Source organism: Stegastes partitus, unplaced genomic scaffold, assembly GCF_000690725.1.
Source record: "Stegastes partitus isolate 25-593 unplaced genomic scaffold, Stegastes_partitus-1.0.2 Scaffold2125, whole genome shotgun sequence".
Lineage (NCBI taxonomy): Eukaryota > Metazoa > Chordata > Actinopteri > Pomacentridae > Stegastes > Stegastes partitus.
Window position 1 is genome coordinate 28,505 of NW_007579856.1, and position 15,338 is coordinate 43,842.

Genomic DNA, 15,338 nt, shown 5'->3' on the forward strand with positions numbered 1-15,338 from the left:
TACCACAAGTACCACTTGTGCATACCTCTCCGTTAATGTGACGGCTCACTCACACTTGTGCCATATTGAAAATTATATGGAAACATTACTAGGTCCAACCTAATAAGATAGCTGGTTGGACTTTTATGGAAACGTGACCAAAGTGCGCATTCAGACAAGAAGTTGACACATTCAGCTGCCTTCAAATGAACAAATTGAATGTCTGAAAGGGGCTTTTAAAAAAAATCTGTGTAAAATTAATTTAACTATACAGTGACTTTCTCTTTTTTGTTTGGTTTGTTCACAGTAGCGTAGATGTTGCTGGGATCAGTGGAAGCTCCTGGCATGGTTTTCACAGTACTGTATGTCACTGCATCCTCTTCACTATTATCATCATCTTTACCCTGAACATGGAGGGAAAAAAACAGAGACAGCACAACATATTAACTACACAACAGCACATGGGAATTGCATAAATCAGCAAACTACAATGCAACATGATGAAATTTAACAGTGAAGAGCAACATCCTAAAACCGAGTAATAACAAATACAGTAAAACTGCACTGCAACATTAAGTAGTAAAACATATTAAAACTCACTTCATATCATTTTAACACAGTGTCACACAGTGCTGCTACGCTGGACCAAAATCATACACAAGCTACAAGTCCTTCACCTTCCATTACATAATAATAAAAAACAAAACAACAATTAAATGGACCTCATGATGAGATGACTTTCTGAACTCATGGTAATGCTACGTAACATAGCATGAACCCAGCTGCACAAACAGTGTACATGCAATGAAATACAAACTGAAAGTAACTGAAAAGGTCACTTTTGTTTCAGTCTTTATCCATTAATTCTCATAAAACTCAACATTTTCTTTTGCCACCACTTTGTGATGAGTGCTAATTAGCAAACATGCTAACAGATGCTGGAAAAAGATTACACCAACTTAGCATCAGCATGTTAGCATTTTAATTGTGAGCGTGTAAGTATGATAGATGAGGTTAGCGTAAAGAAGTTAACATTTTTTTCCAATAATATTTGTATCCACAACAATATAAGTAATAGGGGAAGAAAACAGTTTATAAGTAGCCATTGCTGTCTTCTTCTAGCAGTTTTATTTCATATTTTCATTATTTTTTTATGATTGGATTAAAGAAAGGGTATTTTTTATGTTCTTTAAATAACAATTAGTAACATGAATGATACTGTACTGTAACACTTCAATGGTGAAAGCATTTTTTAAAAATTCACCAGTAACACCAGTATGACCAGTAAAAATCATCATAGCCTGTTGTTAATAATAATCTTCATTTGAGGAGCACTTTAGAAAAAAGGGCTTCACAAGGCAGCAAGATAAAACAGACAAGTCATTAAAAAATATATTTATATCAGATTTTAAAAAACAGATTAAAACACAACATGGTGTGTAAAAAGGTTTTCAAAAAATTTATTAATGAAACATATAAAAAGACAAATGACCTCTGCCCAAAGATCTCTGAGACGTACTGGTGCTTACGACACTAAAAGATTGAGATACAACGAGGAGATAAGCCAAGTGATCAGTAAAATCTAACCTGAAACATACTGGGGACCAGTGTAATGAAGCTGAAACAGGAGTGATTTGCTGATGTCTCTTGGTTCTCGTTTGAAAACAGCTCACCTTGGCTTCACTGTTGAGCTTCTTGGTGTAACTGATGGAGGCATAAGAAACACCACCTTCAGGATCAGCCTACAAAATGAAAATAGTACAACTAATGACAGCTCAGGGACATGTGGTAATGCTACGTTAGTTACAAAATTTGATCCCTTTGTTCCCTCAGTTGCAGAGGGAAGTTAGGTAAAATATGTATAAATAAGGATGAGTGTAGTGTGTGATCTCACCGTGTCCTGACTGGTGTCTGACCCAGGCTGAATCACAGCAGGGTTAAAGCTCAGTCCCTGCAAAAAATACAGTCAAGTTAAAGTTTTTTTTACTTCACATGAATGGCAACTTCTTAAAAAATACACTGTGAACATTTCCCCCAAATATCAGGCACAACTGAGATTCAAAATTTCAGATAGTATGACTACAACCAGGTAAGCAACAAACTGGCTCTTACTGCTATCACAGTCACTTTGTAATTACCAATTACCAGGCTCATAGTAAAATACAAATTCAATTTAGTTTTAAAACTCACAAAGCTGTCATCCTTCTGTGTTTTGTTACCTGAAACAAACAAGAGTTGATTTTACCCTCAACAGCAAAAATATGGATATATAAGAGTTCTTACTACGAACACGTTTATCTGTACATACTGTTGCCTTCAGTTCTCTTCTGTCTGATGATCACCCCAGCAGCAGCAGCGATTATTAGGACTGCTGAAGTAGCCACAATGATGTACACCCACCAATGAGGAGGATCTGAAAACATTAAAAACATTTGTCATTCTTTAATATTTTCAAGGAAATATTTCTGCTGCAATAAACTTAGCTGCCACTAGTAATGTGTACTGCACTCATCTTGCCTTGTAAAGGAAAAAACATCCATTACATTTATCAAACAAGGTTGCACAATGCTGATTTAACTTATGAGCATCAGGTAAATTTGTCTGTATTGTCTGTGGTGACATTCCTGGTAGCTAAACATTTTGTGTTGACCAGCACCGATTTGTTTGGCAGACCTGAGGAGGGAAACAACGATGGAGATGCAGGACATGCCAGCAGATGGAAATGAGATGTATAAACCTAAGAAGCTTCAGATGTGCCAGATAAAAGAAGTCTCTTGATGTTCAAAGGAAGGATTAGGTTCTAAACACAACAATGGCTCCACTGCGCTCTGAAACTCATTCATTCCAACAGGTTGCAGTCTGAGTTTAACTGTTGAACTCTGACCCCTGCATGGACGAAGCAAAGCATGTGGCCCAATATGGAAGATGAAAAGGTGAAATCTTTCAAAATGTTTGCACATTGCATCGTTTTGTTTGTGTTGTGTGTGCACTAGAAAATCCACTAGCTTCTTAAGAAATCCTTTAAAAGGCCAATTTTCAAATTATTCTTTTTACATTTCGCAAGGAGAATAAAATAAAAACACTGGAAATAAACAGGTGCAAAATGCTATTTCTCTACATAGCATTGATGTTCTGTCTCCTCCCGGTTTGTTATTATTGTTAACATGAAATAGATTATTGAAACATTCCAATAAGAAGAAAATATGCAAGAGAGAAGTTCAAATCAGCTGATAAATAAACGTACCTGTTTCCTCACATGAGGACTGCTGATTAAAGCTGCACAGCAGAAAGCTTTCACCGTTGTTATCTGTCACTTTACACTTTGACTTCTTAAAGTTCTTATCAAGAGGCGTGTTAAATGTCAAAGAGGCTGAGCAGGAACTGTGTGGTCTCTTTGGGCTTGTGAAACTATCTTTATCACGTTCATGCAGCCACTCCACTGTGTATCTGCAGCCTTCATAGGTCAACACAGAGCACGTTAACGTCACCATATTGTTGTCCTGGTGTTCATGAACTGGGGAAGATGGAGATATTGTGAGATAAAGACAAAAACAGCAAATTTCACTTCATCCTTTCAACCACACCTAATATGATGTTTCAGTATCTTGTTCTAAAGAGGCTGTTTGAGCCGAAACATTCTGAAATAAATACTCACTGTTGATGACAGACAGATAAACCACAGTCTCTGGACCTTGATGCTGGTTTAATTCACCGTACTGTCTGCAGCTGTATTGACCAACATCTTCCAATCTGACCTTCTTTATAGTCAGAGAACAGTCAGCTGCAACACTCAGTCTGTCGGCTTTACTATTTTTCCCAACCTGCCCATGCTGAACCAGCTCTGCTACCGGGGACTCTCTTGAATTAGTGTAATGCCACGTGGTACTGCTGCATTCTGTCTGCGTTTTTATGACATTTAAACAAGGCAACATGACTTCATCATCATCTTTGACAATGAGGTGGAAATCCTGTCCTGATATTTCTGTTAAAGAGATGAAATAGAGGAACACAAGACAAAGCTGACATCAGAGCATAGTATTTAACAGACTTCTGTAAATGTAAGATGCTTGATTTATTCATGTTTTATGTGTGTTTTATGCCTTACCTTGAAGCTGAAGCAGCAGTATTGGAAATAAAAATGAAAATATCTCAATCCAGTTGAATTCAAGCATCGTGCTTCCCTGATCCTCTCAGTTTGAGCTGTCACACCCTCTGGCGTTTTTCAAAAGAGATCCACTTCCTGATATTAGTAAATGAAACTTCCTCATACAGACTTGAATTCGTTCTTTCTTTCTTTCTTTCTTTCTTTCTTTCTTTCTTTCTTTCTTTCTTTCTTGAAGTCCTACAGATAGTGGTAACAGAGTCTGCAGCTCTAACTGATAACTTTATGTAAAAACAGAACTTGTTACAGTAGGAACCTCCACAGTGTGAGCTGAGATCTGAATCCAAGTGGTTAGTTTGGGTAACGTCCAGCCAAAAATTACTTCATTTTGTCTTTGGTGTTTCAGAGTCAGTGTCATCAGACTCTGCTTATGCATTGCATTTGAAATGGGACCCCATAGATTTCTCATCTTCCCCTTACAGGGTTAGTATTTGCCTTTAAGAAGTATTAATTATTAATACAAATGAAATTTCATGAGACCTGGTTGATCTAAGAGAAAGACAACATGTCATCTTACTCTGCTGTAACTACAAACACGATAAAGGCTGATCATTATGACGCTAACAACAGCTGATGGGAGACAGCAGAGTTAGAGACTTACACAGTTTTCGCTTATTTGATTTTTACGTTTTATTTGTGGCAACAGCATCAAAAGGTGGCAAAGATTAAAATGCAACCACATTAAAAGTTCTTGATCATGTTTTACACCACATACAAATGCAGAAGTGAGTCATCTCACTGATCACATTTTCGCTTCTGGAGGTTCCTTGTTGCAGATGAGTAATTTTTCCTGACACCAGTGGAGGAAGTGTTACGTGAATGTAGAGTCAGCAGCTACAGAGCTCAGATTTGACCCGATAAACATCATTACATTATTATTGTTATTTGGGAACAAAGCTATTGTAAAGTAAAGCCACACTGCACATATATGCTGCTAAAACACTGTTGTTCTGTAGAGTTTCATTTCCTCCACCTCTCTGAACTAATGAGAAATCAGTTGGTTTAAACAATGTGTTCAGTGTCATTTAACTTACTTAAGTTAAGTTTTTATTTGTTTGTTTGTTTTAGTCGTACCATGTCCATACAGTGTTTCTATAAACTGGAAGATGCACCATGAGCAGAAGAAGCAGTCAACACCACAGCTGAGCATTTCCACCTTCTAACAACAGTGTATCCATGACAACCTCAAAATCACTGATTCAGACATCCAGAGTTTCATGTGTCACAAACCTAAAGAACCAATAGCTTCAACTCGCAGGATGGGACTTTCTGTATCATCCTACAAAACAAAGAAAAGTCTAAAACAGTTTATCCCCCCCTAAATTTATCTTAATGTAAATAGTCCATCCATCCATTATCTATACACCGCTCAGTCCTCACTAGGTTCATGGGGGGCTGGAGCCTATCCCAGCTGACTCAGGGTGAAGGCAGGAGACACCCTGGACAGGTCACCAGTCTATCACAGGGCCACCAAGCACTCTCATTCACACCTACAGACAATTTAGAATCACCAATTAACCTCAACATGTTTTTGGACCTTGTGGGAGGAAGCCGGAGAACCCGGAGAGAACCCACGCTGCACGGGGAGAACATGCAAACTCCTAATGTCAATAGTGAAGAGTATTATTGTAAATATTAATCCTATTAATTAATTGCAGGAACATGATCTCTGGACTTTTAGCCCTGCACCAAAAATATCCTCTGTAACAAACTGCGTGTGCATTCGTTTTGTGTTTGACTTTACATAAATAAAGACATTTTCTACCATAAATCGATGCAAAAAAAATAAATACTAGAATGCAGGAAATTATGAGAAAAATGAAACCTGTGACAATAATATGCACAAAGCCACAGTTAAACAAATCACTGTCAATGAATGATTTTTATTATGTTGTTGATGTTAATCATCAGTACTAATAAAAAAATAAATCACACACACTACCAAATTTTTCAGATACACAGAATTATTAAGTAATGGTGACAATAGTGCTGAATGAAAAGTATTTAATTTCATGAGTGAACAAAGAAAAAAGAAAATTCAAAGTCACATATTAAAAAACAACCAGTGTTTCAACAAATAGCTCCTATTAGAAGGGTCTTCTTTTCTTTTCTCTTTCTGTGAACTGATGTGGACGTTGTTGATCAGTGGAGCTTAACAGAAGCAAAAGGGCCTCTCAAGTTTTCATAGTTCACTGCAGCTTCATCTTGTACCTGCTAGAAGAAAAAAAAAAAAAACATCACAAGCTCGAGTCAAGTTCAGTTTCATTATCACATACACATTGTACATTCAAATGTAGTTTAATGCACCAGCCCCGACTTAACTTGAGAGTTAAAAAATAACAAAGACATGATTTAAATGGTCCTTTCAATTTTGTGAAAGCTCCCAAAAGGGCCTCCAGCTCACAGATTTTCCTCCCAGCTAGATTCTGATGGTTTGAAATTAAAAATCTGATCTTTACCTGATGGGCTGCTGGAGCAGAAAGGGTCACTGGTGGGCTTCCTACTGAGTTTAAAACCTGCACAAAGACAAAACAGTGACGCATTCTCAGTCCTGCACTTCACTGAAGTGAACAGATTTTAAAATGACAAAAGCTTTCACCCTCTTTTTTGATTCTGAACTCACAATGATGGCATCAGGTGGCCTCTTGTTCCCTGGAAAACATTTCACAGAGTAAAATTAGTTTGTTGTAATCCTTATTCACAAACGCTGGGTTGAATTCTCTCACCTCGAGCTCTGACGAGAACAACAGTAATCACAGTAATTAGAAGGAGTTCAGCGACGCGCATCGCCAGCATGACGTAGTTCAGCAAAGAACAATCTGTATGAGCTGTCAGAGAAAACACGAAATCATGTCAGTGAAGGATGTTTCAGTCTCAGAATAAACAAGCAGAAACATTATTCTCTCGCAGGCTTATATTTGATTTTAGCTGATGAAAAAAAAGGCAGAAGAAAATTCTTATCATCTACACTAATAACCCCACAGAAGAATGCATATAAAATACACAATCATCAGCAAACACTGCTTGCTGATGTAAATAGATGTAAATGAATGAATGAATCAGTGATCATGCTAATAGAACTTTTCTTTAAAAAATTGTTTATTAGTCTGTGTAACATTTTTTCAGTGGTTATAATGAGGAATGTGTTTCTGTCAGGTTTGCAGTAACTGAGCTGTTTCCTCACCTTCTTGTGTTGTGGAGCTTAATGTGGGTGATGCAGTTGTTATTAATTCCACTGAAGTTTTTGTTGGATCCACACCTGTACAAATTAATCAACAGATACCTCAAATGTTTCAGTATGTCACAGTAAAGCTGTATATCCATGAAATTAGCTAATATCATCCTGCCAGTGTGAACTCATTTGACATAGTCCATCCTGCTGTCATGGCACCTGCGACCCCCTCACCTGCTAAACACCAACACTCACACAATCACAAGTTTTCGCCTTTTCGTTCATACATACCTGCTTTCTCGCATGACGACAAAGGGGTGAAGCTACAAAGCTGAACTTCTTGATTGTTTTTGTTTGTCACTTCACATCTGAACGTTGCCAAGTATCCTGGCTTCTCCTGATAATAGGAGGTCTTGAAGGATATGGTAGCAGAGCAGCCTGACTGGGACGTCCTCATGTCCTGGCCATCTTTATCCACGTCACTACCCTGATGCAGCCATTTCACCGTGTGTCTACAGTCTCCATATGTCAGCACAAAGCAGGACAGCATCACCGTTTTAGGGCTCTTATGTCCACTAACTGGTGAAGATATTGTGAGGAAAAACAATCATAGTAAGACTACTTTACTGTAATATTTCAGTATGTTGTCCAAGCAGGACAGTTCTATTATGATGTAAACACTCACCAGTAATGAGCGAGAGATAAACCAGCGCATCTGGACCTTGTTGTTGTCCTGATTCGTACTGTCTGCAGGTGTAGCGTCCAACATCCTCAGCTGTGACCTTCTTTATAACCAGAGAACAGTTCGCTGAAACACTCAGTCTGTCTGATTTATGTTTTGCATTCTTACCAATCTGCCCAAGAGTAACCAGCTCTACCGCTGTTGAGTTTTGTGAAACACCATAGATCCACGTAGTGCTGTCACACTTCTCCTGGTCATTTATCATGTTTTCACAAGGCAAACTAGCTTGATCGCCATCTCTGACAGTGATGTGGAATTCTTTTCCTGTTACTGCTGTGGAGGAAAAGACACATGACTATTCTAAAAAAAGTAATGGGGCAAAATTTGATGAAATAATTAACCTTCTTAATAAGAATATAAACATGGATTATAGTTATAAATAACATCTTACCTGTCAAATAAAGCAGCAGCATCAGGAATAAGGAAATTTGAATCCACGTAAAACTAAACATACTGCCGTCAGATTTCAGTGTCTAATGGCTCCTTAAATATAGGTCATGTTCTTTTAAACAGGAGTCACTTGCTCACCATTGTGTAATCTGCTGATTTTTTTTTGTTTTTTTTGTCCTAAAAGAGGAAGTGTGTGTGCGTGTGTGTGTGTGAAGCGAGGGTGTAATCTTTATTTTAAGCCTCAGACAAAGTTTACAGATGTTTAACAATGAGGCAGAGTTATAGCTTTATCCGTTTATTTCGTTCAGCCGACAGCCCAGATGAATCCAGACACTGTCATGTGGATAAGACACCTTCCTGCAACACATTTATGTTTAATCAGAATAAAATACAATGAACTCAGATCCAAACTGAACTCCAGATGCTGTTTACCAGAACACTGACAAAGAGGCAGTGGCCTAACCCCAACCTCCACCTGAAGGCCTGAGCACGAAATCCTCACAGACATGTCACAGCTGTAGTGAGTTCACAAGGGCTCAAAAAGGTCTGAAAAGGAGGAATGGGACACAATTATGACAACAAACGTCGGAAACAACTGCAACTGACGTCAGAAATGAATCAAGTGTAACATTTAACCAATAAAACTAATTTTTCTGTTCAGGAATGCAAGTAAATAACAATAATTTGACATCTTAATCAACAAATGTTAATGTGCTTTCCCCCCGCCCTTTTTTTTAAACCATTAAATTTGAAAATTCCTCACCAGGGTCGTGAGAGGCTGGAGTCTATCCCAGCTGACTCAGGGTGAAGGCAGGAGACACCCTGGACAGGTCGCCAGTCTATCACAGGGCCACACTTAGAGACAGACAACCAAGCACACTAACATTCACACCTACGGACAATTTAGAATCACCAATTAACCTCAACATGTTTTTGGACCTTGTGGGAGGAAGCTGGAGAACCCGGAGAGAACCCACACTGCATGGGGAGAACATCACAGAAAGATTCCGGTGCCCCCACCGGGATGCGAACAGTCGACCTTCTTGCTGCGAGGCAACAGTGCTACCAACTGCGCCACCCTGCAGCCCCCCTGTATAACATAATAATCATATTTTATTTAACAAATATCATTTCAGAGCTTTCTCTCCGGGTTCTCTACAGAGAGAATCATTGACATCTGAGGTTGTACAGACGACTCTACTGTCACAGCACTAAAAATCTGAGTCACTTCTTCTGTGTTTCTACATCGAAATAAAACCACAATATCTCAGTTGAAGGTCTTTTCCCCTCAGTAGCTGTTCTTCCCATTACATGTAGGATGCAGTGACTACTTGAACTGGTCGTGGAGGCTGTAAAATAAACAATATCAAGAGGTTACAGTAAATAAAAACAAAACAAAAAACAAGCTTCATAATTTCAGGGCAGTAAAAAAACATACAGGGAGGACGTTGTGCATTTCAAACGTTGTGCTTCATCTATGGATGTGTTGCATTCCCACATTCATAGATGTTATAGATTCGTTAGTCAAAGCATCATTTCCTCAAGGTTGGCAGAGAGAGAAAGCAGAGAGATCAAACGCACGAGTTGTTCGTGTTTTGAATGTCGTAAAGAAATGTGTGTGTGTGTGTAAATTTGAGCAGCCACGAATATATGATCAAGAAACCTCCAAACTTAGACTTCCAGTAGATGCAAATAAAGAGTTTTTAATTGTCAAACAGAAGGAGTTTTGAGTGTTGAGTGAAATATACAAAACTAAACAGAAATGAGTAAAATGTACAATATCTATTTAAACATACAGCGCCCTCCATAATCATTGGCACCCCTGGTTAAGATGTGTTAAAAGCCTTAAAATAAATTCAATCATACTCTCACAGTGAAAATTGTAGAAAAATGTAACCTTCAACTCAACTCAAATGAATTGTTGGCAAAAGGGGGCTGTACAAAGTATTAACAATAAGGGTGCTAATAATTGTGGCACACATGATTTGATGTAAAAGAATTATTTTTTAATGTGGGATTTTTTCACACTGAATAAATGCACTTGAATTAAAGGTTGAATTTTCCGTTTTTTTTTCTTTGTGGTTCTATATTATTTAAAAAAAAAACTGAATTTACTAGAAGCTAAAGAACACATCTTAACCAGGGGTGCCAATAATTATAGAGGGTGCTGTATATATTAATTTGTACAAGGGACAGAGTGGAACCTTTTTTTTTTGTCAAATTCTCCAGAGAAAGCATTACCGCCCCCAAAACAACACAAAATACTGTCTTAACTGTGACACAGAGCTGAAATTAGGTTTGAACACCTGCATTATAAATTAATTTGACTTAAAAACAGTGGACAGTCTTAGTAGTGAAAAAAAAAACAAAAACATTTTGAACCAATGACAAGCGAGAATACGCATCCTGCTTTGCACAGAGGATTTCTAAGTAAAGCATCATGAATTTTCCAGCCCCAACAGATGGCGACCTACTCCAGTCATTAGCCCGATCCTGGCATCAGCACTTACTCAAGATACTTAACGCAAGACAGCGCATGTGTGAAAAGGTTGAACAGTTTCTTGTTTTAGCAGGCTGTGGTTAAAGAGGTTTGAAAACAGAACACCACAAATCTCGTCTCTCGTTAATATTAAGAGCTGTATATAGTTTGCAAAACAATGAAACTCAGAGGCACCTTAGCTGGTTTCCTGCGTAATAATATAAAGAAGGAAGTCAGACTAGTTTTACAGCTGAACATGTGTTTTGTGCTCACTGTGTCGACCACACAGGAAGACAACATCTACCTCCATGGTAAACTGAACTCTGGAATGATATTTCTGACACGTTCAAATATACATTAATTACCTGCTGATGTGTGTGTGTGTGTGTTTTTTAAAGCCATACAGATGATGTCTTCACTTCAGCTATTTACACATCCTCTTTTAAAGGGTTGCTGCTACATGTGTTGACCTTCAACTGAGTTTTAATCAGGCTATATTAGGGAGATAATTCCTCCAACCAGATTCAAGTCCATATCAGTGACTCAAGTTTTCAGAAGTAACATTTTTACAACCTTCAGCAATTTCCCTGAGGTTTCCACCAAGGGGATCAATAAAGTTCTATTCTATTCTATTCTATTTTCTAGTGCTAGTACTACCATGCAAATTGCTGATGTACAATCGTCGTCAAATGTATTCATACCCTCCCATTAAAGAAGGAAAAAAAACAGCTGTCACTGAAATAAGTTGAAATTGAAAAAAATAATAATGAAAATCATGACATTGTGGTTCAATGGAAATATATATATATATTTTAAAACAACAACAACAGCAACAACAAAAATCCCCAACAAGCATGATGGGATCCATAAACTAATATTTTGTTGAACAACCCTTTGAGCCAATCACTGCAATCAAGTGTTTTCTGTAACTCTCCATCAGACTTCTGCACCTGTTGACAGCTATTTTGACTTTGACCCACTGCTCATCAGCAAAGTGCTCTAATTTGTCCAGGACAATTTTTCTTTTTTTTTTCAATTATTCTTTTCAACCACAATTCAAAAGCAATGTCTTATTTCACTAAATTATAATTTAGCAAATTTTTTTATTTATTACTTTTTCAGTTTCTAGTTATTTGAGTGACTATTGTGAATTCTGCCTATTCTCTAATGGAAGGGTATGAATACATTTGAGGACGACTGTATGTATATAGACCTATATTGCACAATCTTTCACTGTGCAGGAAAACCACTTTCATAGGTTTAATATGGTACAATATTTCAATATGATTGTGTTACTTCCCACTGACATGTACTTTAGCTCAGCATAGCCTCATTCCCCCCCTGTGTGGACCTCAAGCTACTGGCTAAGGTGACTGACGCTGTCCTTTTTCTTGAGGGAGCAGTCATGAGTGTGTATGAACAATGAATGTACTGTACTGTACATTTTATTGAAGGGATTTGTAGAAGTGAGTATCACATGGCTGGTGCAGCATTTTAAAGGTGTTGTAGACATATTGTTATATATATATTTTTTAAGAAAAGTATTTTGCAAGACACCTTATATATAGTTGCTTGGAGTTTCTGCTTTATAGGCGAGGAGATCAGACCTCCTGAAATAGTTTTGTGTGAAACTGGGCTGCACAAATACACTTGAAACAAAATTTCAACAATTCAACAGAAACTGAAATAATGTTTATGAGTAGCACTGACATAATACATCATGATTTAGTGTCAAGTTATTTGGGTTCTGATATCAGCTCTGCCTAAACTTGAAAAAGGCTTGGAGGTAGTCACAGATGACGATTGGGGCAACTCAGCTCTTCTTTGCTTTAATATTTGCATTCGTATGACACAACATACATAGCTCAAAACAGTAGTAGTGGCAGTAGCAGGTTGATAACCTTATAACACAACATAACACCAGTTATTGGTTTAAACATTTCAAAGAAAATAAACAACTCCAACTTAAATGCAACAACATTTCTTCCGCCACATAGCATCACTATTATCAAATTAAAACCAGGAGTTAAATCAAAATTGAATCTTAAATTGCTAAACAGTCATACCAATAGCGTTTCTGTAGGTCCTCCACACTGATGTCACCCTGCAGCATGGAATCCTTTGTTCCAACTGATCCACCAGATCACACACAGCCTCCACCAATTTATCTGATTATCAGTCACCTGACCTTTCAGCTCAGCGCTGCCCTCAACTGTCACACTACAAGACTTGCTTTGGTATGAAATTATATTAACACAAGAAAAAATAAATAAATACTCATTTTACTTTTAACTCAACATTTGGAATATGCTATTTTGTATATTATGGAGGTGAATTAATTACACAAGGTCATGCAGCTTTTTAAGGACAACCTCTTCCTCAGATGAGGGGAACAGCACACAGTTTATGAGGTAAAGGGACGGCACCATGGTTCCCAGATGGAGTCAGATCTACTTCATCCTCTGAAACTCCAGGTGCAGGAGTGAAACGAAAATGCTGCAGGAGGGTGGCCAGGATGATGAAGAGCGCCATCGTAGCCAGACTCTGTCCAGGACACATCCTCTGACCTGCAAAAGAGAATCAAGGAAAAACCTTGGTCTTTTGGGGGCTGTGGCAGGAACTGTAGCATCAACAGTGATGGCTGTGCTTGCATACCTGCAGAAAACGGCAGAAAGGAGTTTCGTTTGACAAACTTTTGATCTTTGTCCAAGAAGTGGGCAGGATAAAAGGAGTGTGGTTTCTCCCACTCAGTGGGGTCATGCAGGACAGAAGTCAAGAGAGGAAACACTGTGGATCCCTGCAAACGTGATACACAAAGTGAAAGATGTTTTTCATGATATTATTCTTTTATACTTAACAGCTATATTCCGTTAAAATAACAAAGTTAGTAAAGCATAAAATAAAACAATTCCTTTATGAAAATATTCCTTGGTACAACTATGTTCTGATGGAGGTAAATATATCCAGGTGTTTAGTGGTGGCTGGGTTGTCCACTAATCAACAAGGTAGACCCTGAATCCAAAGTTCTGATGGCATGCAATCACCTTGCATGGCAGCTGTGTCGCCATTGGTCTGTGAACGGGTGACTGAGAAATGCATTGCTTTGAGTACCATGAAGGTAGAAAAGCACTATATAAGTGCAGACTATTCACTCAGGAGAGCTCACTGGAGACTGGGGTTCAGGCTAAGATGCACAGCAGTCAGAAAACTGTAGACCAGAGCAGGCAACCACCAACAGGAGTTCAATCAGTGGTGGTTGGACACACAGATGACGAAGGATCAGGGCAGGTCAACAAGCTGCAGAGGTATTGGTAGGAATAGTCAGCTCACATCAGGCTGGGCCTCAGCAGGAGCTGCTCACTCAGGACTGTACAACACAGCAGAGACACTGGATATAGACTCCCAGGCAAGACTTTAATGCACAGGTGGTTTGGCTACGCAGGTGGTTAGGGAGAAACAAGACCAAGAAGATCTGCAAGACCTCCATGCAGCCGCCATCTAATGTAACAATTTTTTTTGAAAAAATGTTTTTATTCTTGCTTTTTAAAATAACATGCGTTTCCAAAAACTGGGACAGTGGTTAGCACCGTCACCTCACAGCAAAAATATCTTTCTGCATGGAGTTTGCATGTTCTAACTATGCAGCGTGGGTTCTCTGCGGGTTCTCCAGCTTCCTCCCACACAGTCCAAAAGTATGCTGAGGTTAGTTAGTGATTCTAAATTGTCCATAGGTGTGAATGTGAGTGTGCTGTCAGACAATTGTTTGTCTGTCTCTAAGTGCAGCCCCTGCCATCGCCCTGAGTCAGCCCCCACGTGATCCTAGTGACAATAAAGTGGTATATATAGATAATGGATGGATGGATGCATTTCTAAAAACTCTGGTTCTTCAACTGAGAAAATATCTTTGTGAACATCGAACTAACCAGATTCTGCTGCCCCTGTGGTGTGTGTGGGGCAACAGAAAATATGGCCAAATGAAAACCACAAGGAAGGCTTAAGGGTTCAGTTATTTAAAGAAATAAGAAAAATGGCAGGCAGGACACAAAAAAACAGAACCGCTACAAGGATGACAAGATGGTCCACAACAGTCCATGACATGCACATGAATGATGCCGTGACCTGGCACATAATCTAGAATCCCACCACCTTAAGTTAGTCTTTCCTTCATTGGTTTCAGTTGGACAATATATTTTTTAAAAACCCAGCAGAGCTTGTTTTATTGCCTTGTTTCAGATTATTATTTTTTAAGACTACGACAGTGAAAACTAATTACGTTGAAATTGTGTGACAGTGTTAAATGGAAGGAACTCTTTAAATGTATATATCTATGTGTGTCTTCTTTATTCATCTCATGCAGTTGGGTTTGGTGCCCCACACAAGGTTGTTCATTCAGTCTAACCTTCTTAATGAAGTG

General features: G+C 38.4%; 3 protein-coding genes across 4 annotated transcripts in view; all 3 read right to left on the minus strand.

Moving 5' to 3' along the window:
• Positions 1-6: 6 nt before the first annotated feature.
• On the minus strand, positions 7-4,200 carry LOC103374034 (uncharacterized). The gene is made up of 8 exons (XM_008304052.1): positions 4,085-4,200; positions 3,635-3,961; positions 3,224-3,493; positions 2,288-2,392; positions 2,170-2,198; positions 1,874-1,930; positions 1,653-1,721; positions 7-383 (listed from the first exon to the last, which is right to left on the minus strand). Exons 1-8 carry the CDS (start codon positions 4,149-4,151, stop codon positions 246-248), a joined length of 1,062 nt encoding a protein of 353 aa, XP_008302274.1. The 5' UTR covers positions 4,152-4,200; the 3' UTR covers positions 7-245.
• A 1,808-nt stretch (positions 4,201-6,008) lies between these two features.
• LOC103374035 (uncharacterized) lies at positions 6,009-8,544 on the minus strand. 2 transcript variants are annotated; one of them, XM_008304054.1, is made up of 8 exons: positions 8,447-8,544; positions 7,999-8,328; positions 7,605-7,892; positions 7,326-7,400; positions 6,868-6,969; positions 6,765-6,793; positions 6,601-6,657; positions 6,009-6,352 (listed from the first exon to the last, which is right to left on the minus strand). In XM_008304054.1, the coding sequence occupies exons 1-8, from the start codon at positions 8,505-8,507 to the stop codon at positions 6,284-6,286; spliced, it is 1,011 nt and encodes a 336-aa protein (XP_008302276.1). In that variant the 5' UTR covers positions 8,508-8,544; the 3' UTR covers positions 6,009-6,283. The 2 variants fall into 2 exon arrangements, with proteins under 2 accessions (XP_008302276.1, XP_008302275.1); XM_008304053.1 differs by having other exon boundaries at positions 6,009-6,355.
• A 4,293-nt stretch (positions 8,545-12,837) lies between these two features.
• LOC103374036 (cytochrome P450 2K1-like) overlaps positions 12,838-15,338 on the minus strand; it is a 14,431-nt gene continuing 11,930 nt past the window's right edge. Inside the window, exons 8-9 of the mRNA XM_008304055.1 lie at positions 13,580-13,721; positions 12,838-13,491 (exon numbers count right to left, since the gene is read on the minus strand). Coding sequence (XP_008302277.1) covers positions 13,304-13,491; positions 13,580-13,721 — 330 coding nt within the window. The 3' untranslated portion in view covers positions 12,838-13,303. The remainder of the gene's footprint in view (positions 13,492-13,579; positions 13,722-15,338) is intronic.

Excerpts from the sequence above, each read along its gene's own strand:
- LOC103374035 (XM_008304053.1), bottom strand. The coding sequence starts at position 8,507 with ATGTTTAGTTTTACGTGGATTCAAATTTCCTTATTCCTGATGCTGCTG. Across the intron at positions 7,401-7,604 it reads GTCGTCATGCGAGAAAGCAG|GTGTGGATCCAACAAAAACT; the intron begins GTATGTATGAAC and ends TAATTTGTACAG. Across the intron at positions 6,356-6,600 it reads CTGCTCCAGCAGCCCATCAG|CAGGTACAAGATGAAGCTGC; the intron begins GTAAAGATCAGA and ends TTTTTCTTCTAG.
- LOC103374034 (XM_008304052.1), bottom strand. The coding sequence starts at position 4,151 with ATGCTTGAATTCAACTGGATTGAGATATTTTCATTTTTATTTCCAATA. Across the intron at positions 3,962-4,084 it reads ACTGCTGCTTCAGCTTCAAG|AAATATCAGGACAGGATTTC; the intron begins GTAAGGCATAAA and ends TCTCTTTAACAG. Across the intron at positions 1,722-1,873 it reads CAGACACCAGTCAGGACACG|GCTGATCCTGAAGGTGGTGT; the intron begins GTGAGATCACAC and ends TTCATTTTGTAG.